This window comes from Neofelis nebulosa, chromosome 2 (assembly GCF_028018385.1).
Source record: "Neofelis nebulosa isolate mNeoNeb1 chromosome 2, mNeoNeb1.pri, whole genome shotgun sequence".
Lineage (NCBI taxonomy): Eukaryota > Metazoa > Chordata > Mammalia > Carnivora > Felidae > Neofelis > Neofelis nebulosa.
The window spans coordinates 205,534,761-205,555,045 of record NC_080783.1 but is presented as its reverse complement, the minus strand read 5'-3'; the positions used below and the strand labels follow the sequence as shown (position 1 = coordinate 205,555,045).

The following is a 20,285-nucleotide window of genomic DNA, read 5'->3' as shown; positions in this document are numbered from 1 at the left end:
AGGTAGATAGATGGATGGGTGGGTGGATTGTTGGGTAAGCGAGTGTGTGGATGGATGGGTGGAAGGATAAGGGTGTGCAGGTGGGTAATTAGGTAGATGGGTGAGTAGATGGCAAGATAGTTTATGGATGATTGCAAGGATTGGATGGTTGGAAAGATGGATGAGTGGGTGTGTAGGTCAGTGGGTAAATGAATGAACAGTAAAATTTCATGTGGCTAAATGCCTGACATCTTGCCCAGAAGCAGAGGGGTGGTCTGGATTCTGGGATTTGAGTTAATTGTCCTTCACTGGGAGAAACCAGTGCCAATTAGGCAAATAGATCCAGTCCCAGCAGGTCCTGGAGCAGGCTTGCTAATTGACTCCAACCTGACAGACCCTGGCTTGGACTTACAGTGGCCTGTGTCTTATTGATTTGTAATTTACACTCCACACACATCCAGAAGGATTTGAGGTGACGTAATACTCAACCTGCATGCAGTAGGACAGTTAAAAATTAAGTGAGAAAGCGAGAGGCTGCCTCGCAGAGGGGTTAAAAGCATACCTGCGTTCAACTCCTAGATCTGCTGCTGACTGACTGTGTGACATTGGGTAAGTTGCTTCACCTCTCTGAAGCTCATTTTCCCATCTCTGTAGGAAGACAGGGAGGAAGGAAGGGAAGTTGGTTTAACGGAGGAATGTGTGAATGATGAGTAGATACCTACATGGGATGCTAGATGTAAGGGTGGGTGGGTTATCGGGACAGTGGAATGGAAGACAGACAGAGAGGGTAAGTGAGAGGGTGGATGGATGAGTGGATAGATGGATGATGGGTGGGCAAGCAAGTGGGAACAATAATAATTCTATCTCATGGACTGCTGTGAGGCTCTGAGGAGTGACAGCACAGTGGTTGGCACTAAGTAAGCACTTGGAATGATCTAGTATATGGAGTTATCTTGATACGAGCGACTATCTCCCAGAGGAAAAATCCAGACACCCAGACTCATGGTGGAAGCAGGAAAGAACATTTGATGTCTGGGAGGCTGGGGGTAGGGACGAGGGAGAGGGTCCGATGGTTTTAATAACAAGCGAGACTCAGCCTCACCCACAAGGTACTCACGGTCCAGTTGAGCTGGTGAGTAAAGGTCGCAGGGCAGGGTGACAAGTTTCCTCTTTTTGTTTGTTTATTTTCTTAATTTTTGTTGCTGAGGTCTAGTCGACATTCTCTCCTCTTCTTTTAAATGGCCGTGACAGTTGTCCTCAACTAATTGGTGACCATTAGGATCTCGTGAAATGAAGTCTAAAAGCACTCAGCCCAGCACCTGGCACACCGTTGTTGCTCAGTAATGCCGACTGCTGTCGCTGTATTTTTATTACCTACTTATTAGGTGGGAAGGGTCTGTGGATTCATTTAAGTAAAAGGGCTTATTTTAAAGATTGTAAATCATTGGGTAGATGCTGAGGCAGCCTGGTGTGTCAGGAAGGCTCAAGGGCAATAGATTTGGATTCAATTTCTGGTCTGCTGTGTGGCCTTGGCCAAGTCACCTAACCTGTCAGAGCTTCGGTTTCCTTATGCATTCGGTGGGACCTGTAACAGGCATCCCTCAGGGTTGTCGTGAGGACTAATGAAGCTCTTATGTGTGCAGGGCCCTTCCCGTCCCTGCCTCCCTTCTTCCCCTTCCCCAGCAAGCCCCGGTGTTCATTTACCGCCCGCCCCACCCCCAGCCACCCCTTCCCAGACCTCCATCCATCATCCTGTCCTTTGCGGAGGTTAAGTGGGTCCCCAAGCAGCGAATCCAAACTCTCCCGAAGCCCCTGCCGCACAATGCGGCCCGCTGTTAGCGAGCAACCCGGCTGGCCCGGAGGATTGGGTTTCAGCCGGGCGGCCGGTGCTGGCGGATGCCCAGGCCAGCAGCGGGCAGGCGGGGGACAGAGTGGAGGAGCCGGCGTCGCGGGGACTCCTCCGCCTGAGCCTGAGAAAACAAGAGCAGACTCCAGGCAGGCAACCGAGGCAGAGAAGGGCCTCTGAGCAGCAGGAGGACGAGGAGGGGTATGTGCTGCGAGAGTCCTGGGGCAGAAGGATTTTACATTAACTCGGTCCCCTTTCCGTGAGCCTGAGGGCGGAGCAGGGGGGCGAGCTGGAAAAACAACGTGCTGCCTGTTGGCAGGTTTCACCTTAGAAAGTCCACGGTCTTCCTGGAACCGGCTCAGGGCTTCTGTGGCATTGCCACCCCCACCCCACTCGCCTTGCTTTGGGCTGAGACTCTCTTCGCAGCTGATCCTCACTGGCTTTTCAGAGGAGAGGTCCTGGGGAACCCAATGGGCTGCTCTGGGTTCAAATCCAGCTCTGCTTTCTGGCTATGTGACCTTGAGCAGTTCTCTCAGCCTTTCTGAACTCGGTTTTCGCATCCGTATAATGGGCACAACAGTGCTAGCTTTGCAGGGTGTACAGAGTGATGGGCTCAGGGTCTGGCACCCAGGGCATCGTACATGAACCCGTGGTTTTTCCCTCCCTTTTGTGAGGCGGCATAGCCTGGTGGTTTCTGGGTCACACCAAAGGGGTCAGATCCTGCCCCGCCCCTTATCGTGCCTGGGGGAGTTCCTGATCTCTCCAAGCCTTGGTTTCCCCATAAGGTTGCTCTGGGGCAACAGTGAACCAGACAGAATTGATGAAGCCCCTGCCCACCGTTAGCCTCCACGAGTGTTAGCAATTTTCACTGTTGCCTTTGCATGACCTGGCCTTCGCATGTTTGAAAAACCTTTTGCACCCAACGCCTCCTTGAATCTTCTGAGCAACCCTGTGAGGTACACAGAGCAAGGATTTTGTGATCCCCATTTTACGGATGAGGAAACTGAGGCTCAGAGAGGGGAAGTGACTTTCCTAAGTCACCCAGTTTGTCAAAGTCCTTGAATTCCTTAGTTCCTGCCTGTTGCCTCTTCTTAGAATTTCTAACATGGATGTGGACCATGGAAAGAATGCTCCAACTCCCAGCCATTGATTGCCTGGGTATGGCCCCATGGTAGGGCAGATAGGCCTGTGTTCGAGTAACCTCGGCCCTATTGGTCCTCGACAGGGAGCAGGTGGAGCTGCCAGAAAGGGTCCAGAGTGGCATCTGTTGATTGGGTCATGCACCACGCTGATTTGCTGCCTGGGCTGTGGTCTACTGGCCAGTCTGGGGCAAAGACCCCACGGAACAACTACTAGGTGTCTGTCCATTTTCAGGATAGACCATATTCTCATGTCCATTTTTTCGGGACAGACCACATCACTACCTTACTCAGGAATCTTCCATCGCTCCCCATTGCCTCTGGGACAAGCTCCCAACTCCTTAGCCCCGTATCCAAAGCCCTATGAGTTCTGGCCCCATCCTAAGCTACCATATCCTTCCATGAAGCATTTTGCTCCTACCACACGGGACAGACACCCTAGCATGGTTGAGGGTTAAGTACTAATTGGAGGCAGACACAGATGCACCACTTCCTGGCCATGCAAACCTTGAGCGATCTCTCCTAACTTCAGTTTTCCCAACTGTAAAGGGAGATAATAAAGTACCTACTTTACAAATAGTTATAATGAAATGAGATCATGAATACTAAACCCTTAGCCCAGAGCTCAGTGCGGAGAACCAGTCCTCAGGTTTTACTCTTGTCCAAACTGCCCCTGCCTCTGTGCCTTTGATGCTGTTATGTGCCCTGTATGGCATGCCTTGCCCTCTTCTCCCGGCTCAAATGCCACTTTCCCAGGGACACCTTTGCTAATTCCCTGGTCAAAGCTAACACCATCTTCCTCTGGGTTTCCTGGCCCCCAACCGGGACCAGCATTCTCACCCTGCCTCTTCTTGTAGAAAGTTCACGTGCCAGGCACTAATCCAGAAGATCCTTGAGAGAAGGATTTGCTGATCCATTTCAACATCCCCAGTGCCCAGCACAGGGCCTGGCACTCAGTAGATAGGGTAGATATTCACGGAATGACCAAGATCTTGTTACTTAACCCGGGAGAATTCAGGGACAGGAAGAAAGAGCCTTTGAGTTAAGTTTTGGAAGAGAAGTTAGCCTGGCTAACCAAGCTGGAAGGGTCAGGCATTCCAGGCAGAAAAACCTAGAGTGGTCAGTGCACCAGGACCACGGAAACGTAGTGCCTTCTGATGGATGGCTGGACACTAGAGACACAGGAAAGCCTGGCTGGAAGGTAATTAACTGGCCTGGTCAGCAGCGGGTGCCTTAGGGCAAGGAGCTAGGACTTTCTGTTACCAACAGGTGGGAACTCCAAAGGGCATTAAGCTCAGTTAAGGCATAATTAGACATGGACTTTAGAAACATCACCCAGCTGCCATGTGGAGGTCAAATACATCTACCTCGAGCCAGAACAGTTCTCAGTGCTAGGGATACAGTAGTGAAGGAGGCAGGCACAGAGCTCCCCCAAGAATGGGGGCCCTGGGAGACGGCAGATCGGCAGAATTGACTTACATGATGTCATCTAATGTGCATGTGACCCATTTTACAGATGGGGAGCCTGAGGACCAGAGAGGAGCACAGACCTGCCTGCAGTCACAACCTAGAGAGGGCCAGAGCCCAGGTTCTAGCCTGGACAGTCTGAGCCCCACCCCCTTTTCTTTTTCCCCTCCCATCCTCACTCAGGCCCACACAGAGGGAGAGAATAAACACATGCAGAGAGCCCCAGTAATTGTGTGTGTGTGTGTGTGTGTGTGTGTGTGTGTGTGTATTGTCTGTTTTTTTACGTCTTTGTTTGAAGCATTCTTAAAAATCATGCAGATGTAGAATGAGACAGATGTGGTTTCAAATGCTAGCCTTGCCTGTGTGCCCTTGTGAAGCCTGCTTCACCTCTCTGACCTCAGTTTCTGCATCTATAAAACGGGGTTAAAGGCATATACCCCACAGGTTGTCGAGAGCCTAAAGCCGTATTTAGAGTGCCCATCTCAGTGCCCGGCACACAGTAGGTACCTAGTGAAAGTTCTTCCTCATGTCTTTGGAACTCTCACACATTGTCATTGGTACGAACCAACAGTGTCTGTGGCCCTAGAGAATTATGATCCAAGGGGGGGTCAGACAGAGCTGACCGGGGGTGGGTTGGGGAGCAGAGGGCGACCACTTGCCCCAGCCTGAAACGGGCCGGTGGAAGCATCCGCCAGGGCCTCGTGCAGCCACCCTCCCGTCGGCTCAAGACTAACGACTTCAGTGCGTCTCCCCTTTTAGCTCAAATATTTCTGAAATGCACACTGCTCGTTCACACATAGCCAGAGGGGCCAACGGGCCTCCCCAGCCTGTGCAGTCAGGGCCTCCTGATTGCTTTCTTCTGTGCAGTCTCCAGGAAGGGGGTGTGGGCGCAGTGGGGCCAGGGCCAAAGCCGCTGCCATGGCTCGAACCCTGTTTTCCCACCGAGGAAGTCTCTCCGAGTAGGTGGCTGCAGGCCTTGGTTCCAGCTTCCTCCTGTATCTGTCCACCCAGCCTCAGTCTTCTCATCTATCCATTGGGATTTTTTTAAATGGTCACTGAGCGGGGCGCCTGGGTGGCTCAGTCGGTTTGGCGTTTGACTTCGGCTCAGGTCATGATCTCACGCTTTGTGAGTTCGAGCCCCGTGTTGGGCTCTGTGCTGGCCGCTCAGAGCCCAGAGCCTGCTTCGGATTCTGTGTCTCCCTCTCTCTCTGCACCTCACCCATTCACGCTCTGTCTCTCTCTCAAAAATAAACAAACATCGGAAATTAAAAAAAAAAAAGGTCACTGAATGCATTCAGGGCTTGGAAAGCAGACATATCCATGGGAGTGCCTGGAGACGAGTGAAAGGGCAGTGTTAGGCAGGGTGGGGAGAGGGTGGCACCTGAGAGGCTGGAAGGACGTGGGCAGGGGATGTGGTCCAGCCAGGGGGCCTCAGAGAGCTGCTGACTGTTGCTGTCCACCCTTTATTCTCGTTCATTCCCACCGACCATGCCATATCGCTCACCTCCTTTGCCTCTGCTGGCCCCTCCGTCTCCCATGCAACCCCTCCTGCCTCCCTTCTAACTCATTCTTCAAGCCTCCGTCTAGAGTCACTTTCTCCAGGAAACTGTCCCGAAATTGAGCATTTTCTTCCTCTCCTTCCACATGCAGTCCCCTACCCACACTACCCCATGCACATCCCTGTTGCAATGTTTGTCACATTGTGTGGTGATTAATTATCTGTGTACAGCGAAAAACAGCCTCCCCTTGCATGAGGGATTGTCATTGCCACAGTGGGGATGGGCTGGGGACATTTCTAGCACTTTAGAGGCAGTTCGGTGCAGTCTCGTGGTCCCCAAAGTGTGGGAAGTGAAATGATGTTAGGTGGTTTGCAGATGAATGTTTTTAATTGTAATTGTCCTGTGTTTATTTTCCTTCTTTTTATGGCAAGTGATATTGGTGTCCCATTTATAATAATAACTTTTTCCTCTTTAAAATGCCCTTAAAAAATGCCCTTAAAAAAAAGACTCATCTGGAAGAATAGTAACTAAGTAATAGTACATGTTATAGGTGGAAATGGCTGATGTCATGAATGTTGTTCTGATGGAGCAGAACGCTAGCCTGGGGGTGGGGTGTGATTTCAGTCTTTGGCTGTCGACCTACTATGTGCCGAGCCCTGTGCTGACTCTTGGGGACACGCAAAGGTGTGGGGGGGGGGGAGATGACTAGAAGGAACCACATGTTTGGGGTCTGGGGGGTGAGAGGACACCAGTCTATGCAGCTGGAGCACAGCTTGTGAACGAAAGATGTGTGACCTTGGGCAAGTTCCTAAGCTTTTGTAAGCCCCGGTTTTCCCATCTGTGAATGGGGCATCGTTGGGCATTTCCCAACTGTGTTGGCAATGTTGGAAGAACATTGGTGAGGGTCTCTGGCTCCTAACAGACAGGTAGGTCTCTGTCTCAGTAAATATGAGTTCTCTCCCTTTGCAGATTTTTGGATTAGAGGGGGAGACGTCTGAGGTGAAGGGAGAAGGAAGGGAGAGAAGGAAGGAAATGCTGGTGGTAGAAATAGGCCTGGCTTCCTAAACCCACCCAGGTTCCTGAGGCAGGAACTACTAACTCCAGATTCCCCGGGGAACTGAATGTGACTTTTGTGCTTGGTTTGAGAGGAACAAAGAGGAAACTCAGGGCATCCCAGGAAAGCAGCGTCAGACGAACCAGGAAGGGTTCCCCAGAGGCCGTGGTGCTGGAGCAAGAGGCTGATGTTTGTCAGATGTTGGCAAGCACCGTCTGGAGTGTGGGGGGAGCCTCTCGGACCCGCCTTCACTTTCAGGAGCCACCTCATGAGCCCAAAGGAAATGGCGTGTGTGCAGGCACTGGGTCAGCCAAAAAAACACCACACTCAGTCTGAAAAAAGACTAACTGGCACTTACCGAGGCTCTGCTTTGTGTTAGACTCCAAGTTAACCCTCTCCTCTGTCCTTCAGTCCTCGGCCACACTCAGAAGGTACTATGGCCATTTTCCAGGTATGGAAACTGAGGCTTAGGAAGGTTACAGGTCCAAGGTTACAAGGCAAGTAGGAGACAGAGCAGGTGTTGGAATCGAAGTCCCTCTGACCTCCTGACCCTTAGTTTATCTGCTCTGCCTCCCTGCCTTTTGTGCAGAGGGCGGAGGGAGATGTCAACACTGGAAAGCAAGAGGCTGAGACGCTGGGGGGAGAGCCCCCGTGGGTCACCTCCTGCCATAGCCCCGAGGAGTAACAGCTTTCCCAGAGGCAGGCTTCCAGGTGAAGCCGGGACAAGCGTGGAGAGATGAGAGCCCCCTGCCTCCGTCCCAGGAGACCTGCAAACTTCACACTCTCTCTCAGCCCCTTCCTCTCTGTGAACCAACCAGCAAATTGACTGCTGGCCTTCCGGGATCCTTCCACCTCCCCCACTGCTACTTCTAGGTGTAGGGGGAGGCAGAGGGGAGCAGTAGAACACCCACCCCAGACTGAGATCCCTGGGACCCCGGAGTTTGAGCACCAGCCTGCAGTCTGTGACTTTCCGCAAGTCGTTTGCCCTCTCTGGGCCTGAGTTTCCACCCGTACAATGAGGATGTCAGCTCACAGCCCCTCCTCTGGGCCGTGGAATCCTCTAGTGCTTGGCCTCTGGGTCAGCCTAAGAATCCAGCCAAGGGGTGGGGCCACCTGCTTGGCAGGCGTGCCTCCCCCACCCGACCCCTTTCTAGTCCCAAGCAGAGTCTCCTCTCCCTTGTTCCGTGCGGCTCCCAGCAGCTGTTCCTCAGGCCCAGGCAGAGAGCCCGACTTGGCGCGTCTCTGGCTGAGGCCGATGAGAGAAAACAGGTTAAAAGTTCAGCCCTTGTTCTCTCCAGGAAGAAAAATCTGTAGCATTCGGAGTGTGAAAAGGAACCCTTTTTTCAGCTCCAAAGCAGCACAATAGAACTTCCCTCCAATTTGCCATCAAAAAGACACCCTTGGCACTGGACTCCACCGTCCCTGGCACCCCTCCTCTCCCCTCACCAGCCCCCAGTGTAATGGGACATAGTGGCCGCGGACATAAGCCACAGGCGGTCACGGGGACACTGCTGCGTCCTCTGTTGTCAGCTCGTGGGTCTGAGTGGGGTCACCTCTGGCTGAATGCTTCCTCCCATCCACACCACCCCACCGTAGTTCAAGACCTTGTTCCTCCCATTTCGACCTTCACACCTTTGACCTGGGCAGTGTGCACCCTGCCCCAACTATCCTCACCCTAATTCATCCAGCCCAGGTTATCCAACTAAGTCTCTAGAAGTTTGTAGGGTCGGAGGCAGGAGATCTGCACCTCCCACTCTGCTACCAACTCCTTTGTGATTTTTATGAAGTCTTGTCCCCTCTCTGTGCCTCAGTTGCCCTATGTCCAAAATGAAGCAGTTGGCTGGGCCAGAGATAGCATCTCAAATGGCGGGTGTCAGCTTTGTGGCACACTGTGGTGAGAAGCATCGTGCGGCCACAGAGTGTGGGCATTGATTAGTGATGTCTGCTTGGGCACAGAAGTGGAGCATAGAGGCCAGCACACCTTACCTACTCCTGCAGAGCTAGGTGGTAAGGAAGGTCCAGCTGTGAGCTTCTAGGTCTCTGTGCCCACTCTCTCGTGGCCGTTATGTGTACATGGCTCATCACCACTACTAGACTGAACAACTCCATAGTAAGGTCTTGCTATTCACCATTTTCTCTCCCAAGGTACCCACTGCCTGGCACAGAAGGGGCATCAGGATATATTTGTTGAATGAATGCTTGAAAGGGGCCAATTTAAATCTGCTCAGTGCCTTGCATTTCAGCTCCAAAAGTGTCTTGAATTCCTTGTGGCAGGGAAGGGGGAGTGGGAAAGGGTCCTAAGCCTTATCTGGGGGTGAATAGGGCTCTTTCTGGCCCTCGGGGATCTCCTTTGTCATAGGCTATGTTGCTCCTTCCTTCCAGCTGCTGGAGAGAGGAGAGTGGGCAAGTCAGGCCCTGGCTGGTTCAGAAGCTGATTTGAGTTTCCTGAATCCCCAGAGGGCAGGTGATAGACTAGACTCACTTGGCACAGTGCTCACCCTCAACACCCCTCCACTCCTAGGGCCCTATCCTAGGGGCACAGTTGACCGAGGCCTAGGGGAGGGAGCCCCAGTGTGGGGACCCTCTAGAGGACTCTAGGTACCTGAAGAAGGGGGAAGATGTCCCTGATTGGAAGTGTGGGCCAGAGAGCCAAGGTAGGGTAACTAATAGGGCTCAGCTGGGACCAAAGGGAGACCTTTCTAAGGCCCACATTTCAGTTTTTGAGAACTTGATGCAAGCTGAAAAGCAGACACCCTAAGTTTTACATAAAATTTCAAGAGTTGCCTGGTGGACTCCCTGAAGCCCACCCAGGAGACTCCAGGTTAAGACCCTAATCCACCAGTAAGGGAGGGAAGTGGCAGTCGCTAAATTGGTAGGACATGACGGGGTCACAAACGGCATGACCCTGCCTAGAGGGCCTGGAGCTGGTCTTTAAGGGGGTGGAGCCTGGAGGAGCAGCATCAGACGATTGGCTGGGGCATGGGAGTGGGTAGGATTATGGGGCGGGACAGCCAGATGATTGATTGCCGCAATGGAAGTGGGTGGAGCTCTGTAAAGAAGTCCCTTGAGGGGTGGGGTCTTGGGGTGATTGACAGCACTCCATAGGTGGGCGGCATTGACCCTTTGCTTTCCTCACAGAAACGCTGATGGACTCGACCACAGCGACGGCAGAGCTGGGCTGGATCGTGCATCCTCCATCAGGGGTGAGTCAGTGGTCCCCAAGCCCTGCCCAGTCCCTCAGAAGACCTGGGGTTTTGCTGCAGGGCCTGGATGGCCCCTAAATTCCATCCCCTTTCCCTCCTTCAGGGCCCAGGGCTTGCCTCTCATTGCCCCACCCTATTGGTCCCCTACTATTTGGCGTGCCGGTTACCATGACAACATGTTGGCTGCTTTCAGCCTTTATCCCATGGCATCCTCGGGCAAGGCTGAGAAGCAGGAATTCGCATTGCCCCCATTTTACAGATGAGGAAAGTGAACTGTCATTTTCTGAGCACCCACTTATCATATACTGTATCAAGGAAGCACGTTTACACACATCTTCTCCAATAATAAGGGGAGGAAACACCTCAATTTTACAGGTAAGGAAACTGAGGCTCAGAGAGGTGTAGCCGCCTGCCAGGGACGTTACACCTAGTTAGTGATGGGGCTCAGGTTTGTATCCAGGGCTGTGACGGAGCCTTCTGCATACCCATAACACAAGGCTTCCCCCAAAATCCCTCTGACCACTTCCATGGCCCCCCTACTTTCCTGGGGCCAGTGGTTTGAGCCCATGTAGGCTGTGAGCCCCTCAAAAGCAAGAGCAGGCACAATCTGAGATTCCTCTTTCTTCCCACACCAGCCAGCCCAGCGCTTACATACAGGCTGTGGGGTCAGACATGCCTGAAATTCTGTCCCAGCTCTGCCACTCACCAGCCATGTGATTTGGGGCCAGTTCCTCAGCCTGTCTGAGCATCAGTTTCCTCGTCTATAAAACAATGTTGGTCATGTCCTCTGCGCAGGATTGGTGTGAGGTTTTCCCGCATGGCGTCTTGCACGGTCCCGGTGATAAGTAGCTACAGTAGTCCCACCATCACCGTTGTCCTCGCCACCGGTTTTCATATCATTGCCTCCTCATTCCCCTGGGTCCCCACAGCCCATCTCTTCCCTCCCCGCCATCCCAGCGCCTCCACTGGGACTCGGCCGCTGCCCCAAGGAGCTACATCCCCCCCACCCCCCACCCCAGGCCTGTGTTCTCAATAGGCAGGGCCCTAGGGTCAGGCCTCTTTCTGTGGCTCTTTCTTGTCACCAATTTTCCATCTGCGAAGGCGGCTGGGCCCACAGCCCCACCCTATCAGTAATGAGGCCAGGCTGGGCTGCAGGGCCCCCGGACGCAATTATTTGGGGTGTTTAGGCTGCAGGGCCTCCGCATGTTAATTAGAGAGAGGGGAGAAAGGCAGAGTGCTCTAATTAAGTGCTCTAATTAAGTTCTGAAGAAGAGCAGTGGTTGTAACAAGGGGCTGACTTTGTCACATGGTGCCACCAAAAAAAAAAAAAAAAAAAAAGAAGCAATGTAGGGAGCTTCAGAGCCACCACTGACATAGAGGCTGGGCTAGCAGGCTCCAGCTTGGCCTTCCTCACGGGCACTGGCCTTTCACAACATCAACCCTCCCCAGGCCACTGCACTGCCCCGCACAGATTTGGCCCAGATATCCGAGGGAGGCCAAAGGACAAGGAACACTGACTTCAGGGTGACACCTCTATACCACCACCTGCCTCCCCCTCCTCCACCCAGCTGGGGAAATCGAGGCCCAGCAAGGAGAAGTGACTTGCCCCAGGCCACACATCAAGTTAGCAGGGCAGGGGCAAAACCCAGGACTCCCGGGGTACTTGTGGGTCCTTGTGTTTCGAGGCTGTGTGCACGAGTACAGGACTGGGTCTGGGTCTGTGTGGCTTGGGTCAGATGACCTCACTTCCCTGGTCTCTGCTCCCTCATCTGTAACATGGAGATAATATGCACCATGTGTGACCATAATGACAAAGAAATGAGGTCCTCTTACAGCACCCACCCCAGGCCGGCATGGCTAGGAGGGGGTGCTCTGCTGTTGGGGCTCTTTTGGGTTTACCCCAGGTAAAGGCAGCCCAGTGCCAAAGAGGGGGATGCATGGCTACTCTCAGTAAGCTTTCGGCCCCCCTGGGGAGACCAGGCCGAGAGGGCCAGGAGTACTCGGCCCCCGCCCAGACCAGGCCGGTTGTCCCCAAAGACCCAAGGGAGAGCCAATGAATGCAAACACCACAAGAGGTTCCAGAAGGATGGGCAGAGAAGATGAGAGGGTTCTCGAGGAGGGCACAAAAGTGTGAACAAAGGCTCAGCATGTGAGGGTTGGCCTGTGAGGGTGTGTGAGGAGACGTGTGCCCCGCACCCTTCATCCCCAGCTTTCCGTGGCCGTGCCCGGTGCCACCCAGCAGTGGGGCTCGGGAATCCCTTAGCTGGGTGTGCGAGAGCCAGGCTGGGGTCCAGGGAAGGTGCTGAAGCACATGCCACAGGCAGGAAGGGAGTGAGTCTCCCTCCAGGTACATTCTTAACCACGTTAAGCCCCAGAACAGACCGCCCGTCTTCCCCATCATGGGGGTGAGAGCTCTTCTTCTGTCAGCCTGGGAATCCCCTAGGGTAAGGACTGTGTCTCCCAGATCGGAATAGGAGCTCCCAGTAGGCGGAAGTTCTGTCTCTCCCATCAGACTAGTACTCCCCAGACACAAAGCGATGTCTGCTCTCAGCAGAGGAATCCCCTCAGGCTGGGACTCTCCCTAATTTTCCTTCCAGGTGGGAGCTTCCCAGGAGCGGGGGCCATGTCTCCTTTATTGCCCTGGAGTGAGGGTCACATCGCCCGTATAAATCAGGGGAAAACCAAGAGCAGCGTGTGTGCCCTTCCCATCAGACTGGCATGTCTCCCTCACAGTGTGAGGAATTCCTGGGGGCCAAGTCCATGTCTCCACCTCAGCTTGGGAGTTCTCTGATGGTACGACTCACGTCTCCATCGTCAGACTAGAAGATGCCCGAGGTAGAGGCTGTGCCTCCCCCGTTAGACTAGGAGGCCCCCAGTGGCCAGAGTCCTATTTGCACCCAGCAGACTGAAGGGTTCCCTAAGGCAGGGTCTGTGTCTCGCCCATAGACAGACGATCCCTGGGGTTGAGCCCCATCTCCCCCACCTGACTAAGCGTTTCACCCGCAGTGGGAAGAGGTGAGTGGCTACGATGAGAACATGAACACGATCCGCACGTACCAGGTGTGCAATGTGTTTGAGTCGAGCCAGAACAACTGGCTACGGACCAAGTTCATCCGGCGCCGTGGTGCCCACCGCATCCACGTGGAGATGAAGTTCTCCGTGCGTGACTGCAGCAGCATCCCCAGCGTGCCCGGCTCCTGCAAGGAGACCTTCAACCTCTATTACTATGAGGCCGACTTCGACTCGGCCACCAAGACCTTCCCCAACTGGATGGAGAATCCGTGGGTGAAGGTGGACACCATTGCGGCCGACGAGAGCTTCTCCCAGGTGGACCTGGGTGGCCGGGTCATGAAGATCAACACCGAGGTGCGGAGCTTCGGGCCGGTGTCCCGCAACGGCTTCTACCTGGCCTTCCAGGACTACGGTGGCTGCATGTCCCTTATTGCCGTGCGTGTCTTCTACCGCAAGTGCCCCCGCATCATCCAGAATGGCGCCGTCTTCCAGGAGACACTGTCGGGGGCTGAGAGCACATCGCTGGTGGCTGCCCGGGGCAGCTGTATCGCCAATGCCGAGGAGGTGGACGTGCCCATCAAGCTGTACTGTAACGGGGACGGCGAGTGGCTCGTACCCATCGGGCGCTGCATGTGCAAAGCCGGCTTCGAGGCCGTGGAGAACGGCACGGTCTGCAGAGGTAAGGACTGCCGCAGTGGGGCAGGTGCCCCTGCAAGCGCGTGGAGTTGGTATTGGCTGCGGACCTGGGCCTGGGGCCCCAGGCTGGCAAGGGCAGTGGCCTGGAGCCGACCGTGAGGCGCTCTTTGGCTGGGTTTCCAAACGTGCAGCCGCTGTTCGGTGTCTTGGAGGGAGACATTTGAAGAGCGCTTCTTGAATGGCAAGAGCGTGCAAGGTGCTTTTCATTGGTGCCAGGATAGACGTTTCTCGTTTTAATTATTACGTGACTATTAACAGGGGCAAGTGGTGCTGTATGTCTCCATCTGCGAAAGTGATGTGGTTTCCTTTTTGCGGAAATAAGTCACAGTAAGTAACAGTTGTAAGTTCAGACTTATTGGACTTTGGCTGGATCGGACAGTAGAGGCCAGGTTAGAGTGAAGTGACCAAACAAGAGACGTTTATTTCTTGCCCAGTGCTACCTGTCCCTCGTGGGTCGGCTCCAGGATTCCTCCCTCTGGGAGCCAAGTGGATGGAGGAGCCGCCATTTGCGATGTTGTGATCACGAGGACGGAAGGAAGCGGTGTGAGCTGGGTTGTGTGCCAGCTCTAGGGTTCTGCCTCAATGGCTGTGCACACTCCTCTGGCCACTTCAGTGGCCAAGGCAAGTCACGTGCTTACTTCCGATCCTCGCAGGTGGGGAGGTGAGCCAGGCCTCCTGACCACCACTTCTCCTGTGGGCCGAGCACCTTCTAGGTCTAACTCCTTTAATGCTCACAAGAGCCCTGTGAGAGAAAGTGCCATTTATATGAAGACATCGAGGCTCAGAGAGTGAGTGGGGGAGCCAGGAGTCTTACCCAGGCAGTGTGATTCCAAGCCCACCCTTAGCCACCGTGCCACTTTGGTTAACTTAAGGAAACGTTCTAAGTCAGCGGTGGTACGGGTGGTGTTTATTATGGTGAAGAATCGTGGAGGTGGTTTGCAAACCTAAGACGTTTGTAAGAGGCGATGCACGGTGGTAGAAGGCTGTGAAGGTAGACGGACCTGCGTTCGAATACCACCCCTCTTATGAGCTGTCTGTCCTATGCTGAGTATGAAACCCTCTTTCATAGGGTACTTCCGAAGACTCAACAAGTCAAGACTGTAAAGCATCTATAATGACTTGCAGTATACAGTAGGAGCTTAATAAATGTTGACTAAACGAGACGTGTACAAAGCCCGACCTGGTGCAGGTACTCTACAATGTGAGCTGTGATGGTGATTTAAAGCCCTATTTGTGCCACTTGCTCTTGCCTTTCCTGCTGGAATCGGGTCCCGGGGTCCCCCATGTGCCAGGCAAAGAGTCTGGACCCTATTCCAGGGTCCCTGCAGCACCGGTGAAAGTGTGGCCTGAGGTAGCTGCGGTGACCCTCCCCTTTATAAAATGCTGTCACATCCACTGTCCCTGTTCCTACCCTCCATGCTCTGAAGCAGCATTTTAAAGGTGCCTGGGAGGGCACGTGGGGTGCAAGAGACAGCAGCAGGAGCCTGTGGGGAAGCAGCGGCCGTGTTCGCAAGAGGTGGTGGCTCTCTGGAGTGGGCATCCACTGTGCAGGGAAGGAGCCAGGCTAGAATGAAGGGGTGTGAGGAGGGTGAGGGAGAAGGATGGCACGTGCAGGAAAGGAGGAAACAGTGAAGTCCAGCTTGCAGGGAGGTGACGGTCCTGGAAAAGGACATTTGGGGAAAAAGGCTGGTTTCTGGGGGAAGATAACAGATCTGGCTTTCTATACTTGAGTGTTGAAAGTGCACAGCCTCAGGAGGTGGCGGGCCATGTGGGCCATAGGGCAGAATCAGTCACTCCTCGCTCATTGTTTATTCACTCATCAAACCTCGCCCGCGCCTGCTCTGTGTCAAGACCTTGTGCTGAGCTTCGGGTGAGACAGACAAGAATGCGGCTGTGGCCCTGCCGTCTAGGAGCTCACGGTCTAGCAGGGGACGCAGACTGTAAATGAACAAGGGAGGGCATGCCTTTGACTTGCTTTGATTGGAACTGCTTGGGTTACAGTGGGCGCAGAAAGAGAAGGGCTTCCCAGAGGAGGTGACATCGGGGCTGAGTCTTGGGAGAGGCATATGTTGACTGGGTGGCCCGGGCCTTCTGGAGGATGGATCTACAAGGATCTGGGGACATGAAGCACCACGGGTTAGGGGGGACTGGTACAGCGTCTGACCTGGCTGTGGCTGGGGTTCGGGGAGGGACAGAGGAAGAACTGTCACTGGAAGGTGCCCAGATGAAAAGGTGCACTAGTCACCCATTGCTGCATAACAAGTCACCCCAGAACGTCACAGCTGAAAACAAAAGCACTTGTTTTTCTCAGTTTCTTAGGCTCAGGGATCCAGGTATGGCTTCAGGGGGCTTCCTCTGGTGCAAGGTCTCTTCTGGGACTGCAGCTACGCTCTTGGCCGGGGGCTGCGGTATTATCTGATGGCATCACCGGGGAGGGGTCTGCTTCCACATTCATCCTCACGGTTGATTGCAGGCTTTGGTCCCTCGCCACAGGGATGCACATGGGCAATGGCTTCCCCCAGAGCGACTGACCTGAGAGCGTTAGAGAGAGCACCCACAACAGAAACCACAGTCTTTTTATGACCTCATCTCAGAAGTGACATCTCATTGCTTCTGCTGTATTCTCTTTGTTAAAAGCCAGTCACCCAGTTCAGCCCACACTCCAGGAGAGGGAATTACGTGAGGTGTGAGTGCCAGGAGGTGGGGTCACTGAGGCCATCATAGAGGCCACCTGGCACAGGCAGGTTCTCCAAGTCCGAGCTTCTCCGTGCAAGTAGGCCCCGCCCCCCTCCAGCCCACCTCCCCAGACCTACGGCCAGCCTGCCTGCCCCAGGCCCAGCCTAGCCCAGCCAGCCACTGGGTGTGAGTGGAGGCCAGTCAGGGTGTGATTAATGAGCTCAGGAAGCCAGAAGGACACCAGCAGATGCCGTGGCCTGTGCTGCGGCCACCCAGATGTGGGGCTACTCCAGCGCAAGTCCCAGAGGCACTGGTCCCACTGGCCCGGGATGTGTAGGGCTGGTGGCTACAGCTCACATCGGAGTGGTTGGCGGCATGCTTTCTCAGTCTCCAGTCTCCAATTCAGGGATTCTTGGCCTTGACTCTGCCTCAGAATCCACTGGGAAGTTAGTTAAAATGCAGATTCCTGGGTCTGGTGCAAACCTCTACCCCAGGTCTGATTCTGTGGCTCTGATGGAGCCACAGATGGATGGATAACACAGAATTTACTGTATTATTATTTTTTTTTATTTGGAGGAAAGAGAGAGAGAGAACACAAGCAGGGGAGAGGGGCAGAGGAAGAGACGAAGAGAATCTTAAGCAGGGTCCACGCTCAACGCAGAGCCTGATGCAAGGGCTCGATCCCACAACCCTGGGACCATGACCTGGGCCAAAATCAAGAGTCGGATGCTCAACCAATTGAGCTATCCAGGCACCCTAAGAATCAACATTTTTTTTTTTTTTTCCAACGTTTTTTATTTATTTTTTTGGGACAGAGAGAGACAGAGCATGAACGGGGGAGGGGCAGAGAGAGAGGGAGACACAGAATCGGAAACAGGCTCCAGGCTCCGAGCCATCGGCCCAGAGCCTGACGCGGGGCTCGAACTCACGGACCGCGAGATCGTGACCTGGCTGAAGTCGGACGCCTAACCGACTGCGCCACCCAGGCGCCCCAAGAATCAACATTTTTAAACAAGCGGCCCTCATGTTTCTGTAACAGGACCATTAGCTCAGACACGTGGTGTGGTAACATACCCTTGGTCAGACAAACAGGACTTCAAGCCAGATTGGTGACCGCAGGCCCAGCCCGGGAACATCCACCCTCGGGGATGGAAGGGGTCATTAGCAGAATCTACAGGAGAGTGTGGTTTGGGAAGATCCATTTAATATTGAGGCATAACTTGATAGGAAAAAAATCCATTGCTTTGTTAATACAATTGGAGAAGATAAGGCCGGATAAAGTCTCCTTGACAGATGACAAGTAAGTAGATGAGTCCTCAGGGGAGTGGCAGCCATCCTGGGAGGGTGAAGGGGTGGGGGGGACAGACAGTGGTGGTTAACGAAAGGTTGGGAGTTTCCAGTGCCCTGAGCGTTTCACAAAACAGCAGGCCAAACTGACTCAATCTGACCAACCTCCTCTGGTGCCTACTGTGTGCAGGGCGTAGTAGAGAAGGGAGGGGCCTGGAGAAGCCAGTCAACCGCTCAACAAGCATATATTAAGTACCTTCTGTGTGCCGTTTAGCCCTCCAGCAAATATAGAAGGCTCGACTTACCATGGTCCAACTTACAATTTTTTCAACTTCCCACTGGTGCTCTAGTGAGACATATTCAGCAGAAATTGTACTTCAGATTTTGAATGTTGATCTTTTTCTGGGCTGGTGATAGTTGGTTTGCTACTCTCTCCTTCTGCTGGGCAGCCAGCCACACGATCATGAGGGCAGACAAGTGATGCAAGAACAACCATTCTGTACCCATGCAACCATTTTTTCCCCGCTTTCAGTACAGTATTCAATAAATTGCCTGAGATATAACAGGCTTCGTGTTAGAGGATGTTGCTCAACTGAAAACATTTAAGGTAAGTGAGAGTAAGCAATGTTGTGTGGTAGGTTGGGTGCATTAAGCGAGTTTTCCACTGACAATATTTTCGACTTGTAGTGGGTCTGTCAGGATGTAACCCCATCGTCAGTTGAGGCAGATCTGTATGTATCGGGTACCATCTATGAGCCAAGCCCACACCGATGCTGGGAAACACAGAAGCGAATGAGTTTTTCGTCTGAGTGGGTGGATGGGAGAAGACGGAGGCGAAAAGTTAGTGAGCAAATAAATAAAATAGTTATGGGCTGTGATGAATGAAAGGGGGGAAAAGCTGTAGCAAGAGAGAACAAAGAAGATTTGCTTTAGCCAGGTGGGCCAGAGAAGGCTTCTTGGAAGAGGTGTCACTTGAGGTGACAGGGGCCGCCCTGGGAAGGCTGGCAGAGAGCACCTGAGACACAGGGTTTGGCTCACTGGCTCCTGGGTGAGCAGGGGACTCAGACACACGGAGAATAAGGCAGAGTACGGTCTTCCCAGAAATGAGGTCCATCCAATCAAAGCACTTTGAGAATATGAGAAAGAAAGCCTTTTCTGAAGAAGGCTTCAAGGAGGAGGTGACATTTGAACTGGGCCCTGAAGAGTGAGTAGGATTTGGATGGGAGAAAGAAGGGAGGTAATTGTAGGTCAGGGAACGCACCGCATGAATAAAGGCCCTGAGGTATGATGGTATAGGGTGTGTTTGGGGGGTGTCCTGTGCCCTACTAGGTACAGGTGCTAGGGTGTGACTTCTCCCTGTTCATTCCTCTGTGCACTTTTTATTGGGTACCTGATCGGGACCTGCACTGGGCGTACAGCTGGCAGAGGAGGGACTCTGGGGACTTCCTTCACAAGGACTCTGCCCCCTTCTCCTACCCAAGTCCCCAGTCTCCGCAACATCATGGTCTCCACTGGGGCTTGCCGTCAGCAGATCTGCCGGCGGGGTTGGGGTGGGGGCAGGAGGGTGGCCCTGGAACTCCTTCCCTGCAGCGGCTGCTCCCCCCAAGCTCCCAAGTCTGTTTCTTGACTCTTTCCAGATGTTCCTGGGCTTGATTGTGAATGTGCTCCTGCCTCAGTTTCTCCAAGTTTGTCTCTGTATCCCAGTTTCTCTTGGTCTCTCCTTCCCTACCTCAGCTCCTACTCGCCCCTGCCCATCAGATCCCCAGCCTAACCACTAGTGGGGACCCTGCCCTCCTCTCTCCCAGCAGCAGACCCGCATCCATAAGGGATCTGGAGGCAGTTCCACAGTGATCGTGATTGCTGTGTACTGTCGGGGTGTAATGGGATTTTTAATATTTAGCTTGGACAGGGAGAGGGGCTGTGAGCCAGCGGGGAGGGGGTGGGGGTGGGGGGTGGTTGCACGTTCATGTTGATCCTCTGGCTCCAGCTTAGACTCCCAGTTCCCAGCTGCTGGGCTTCTCCCAGCCTCTCCCTCTCCTCCACCCTGCCCTGCTTGGCAGCTCCTAGCCCTGCTACCCACCCACCCCACCCCCCACCTCCCCAGCCGTGACCTCTCCTTGACCTTGGCCTTGGAGACCTGGTTTCAAACCCCAGCTCTGACCCTCTCCCAGCCTTTGTTTTCTCATCTGCAAAACAGGATAAACAGAAAGGCTGCTGTGCAGAGTAAATGAGAAAATACCTAGAAAAGTGTTATAAAAATAAAAACGGGGACTTCTATGAACACTGTCTTCTGCTGTGAATGTTTTCCTCCCCCCTCTGATGAGCTTTTGATTTTGAGGGAAAAAAAACGTTTCCTTATCACAAAAGCAATGTAGGTCATTTGTGGAATCTTTAGAAATTACTGATAAGCAAAAAGGAGAAAATTAA

The 20,285-nt window shown here is 53.5% G+C and overlaps 1 protein-coding gene across 5 annotated transcripts in view; it reads left to right on the top strand.

Annotated features, from left to right (window-relative positions):
• The window catches only part of EPHB2 (EPH receptor B2), a 189,323-nt gene that overhangs the window by 51,371 nt on the left and 117,667 nt on the right, over positions 1 to 20,285 (top strand). For all 5 annotated transcript variants that reach the window (XM_058718702.1, XM_058718701.1, XM_058718699.1 and 2 more), the window contains exons 2-3: positions 10,123 to 10,187; positions 13,194 to 13,878. In XM_058718702.1, coding sequence (XP_058574685.1) covers positions 10,123 to 10,187; positions 13,194 to 13,878 — 750 coding nt within the window. The remainder of the gene's footprint in view (positions 1 to 10,122; positions 10,188 to 13,193; positions 13,879 to 20,285) is intronic.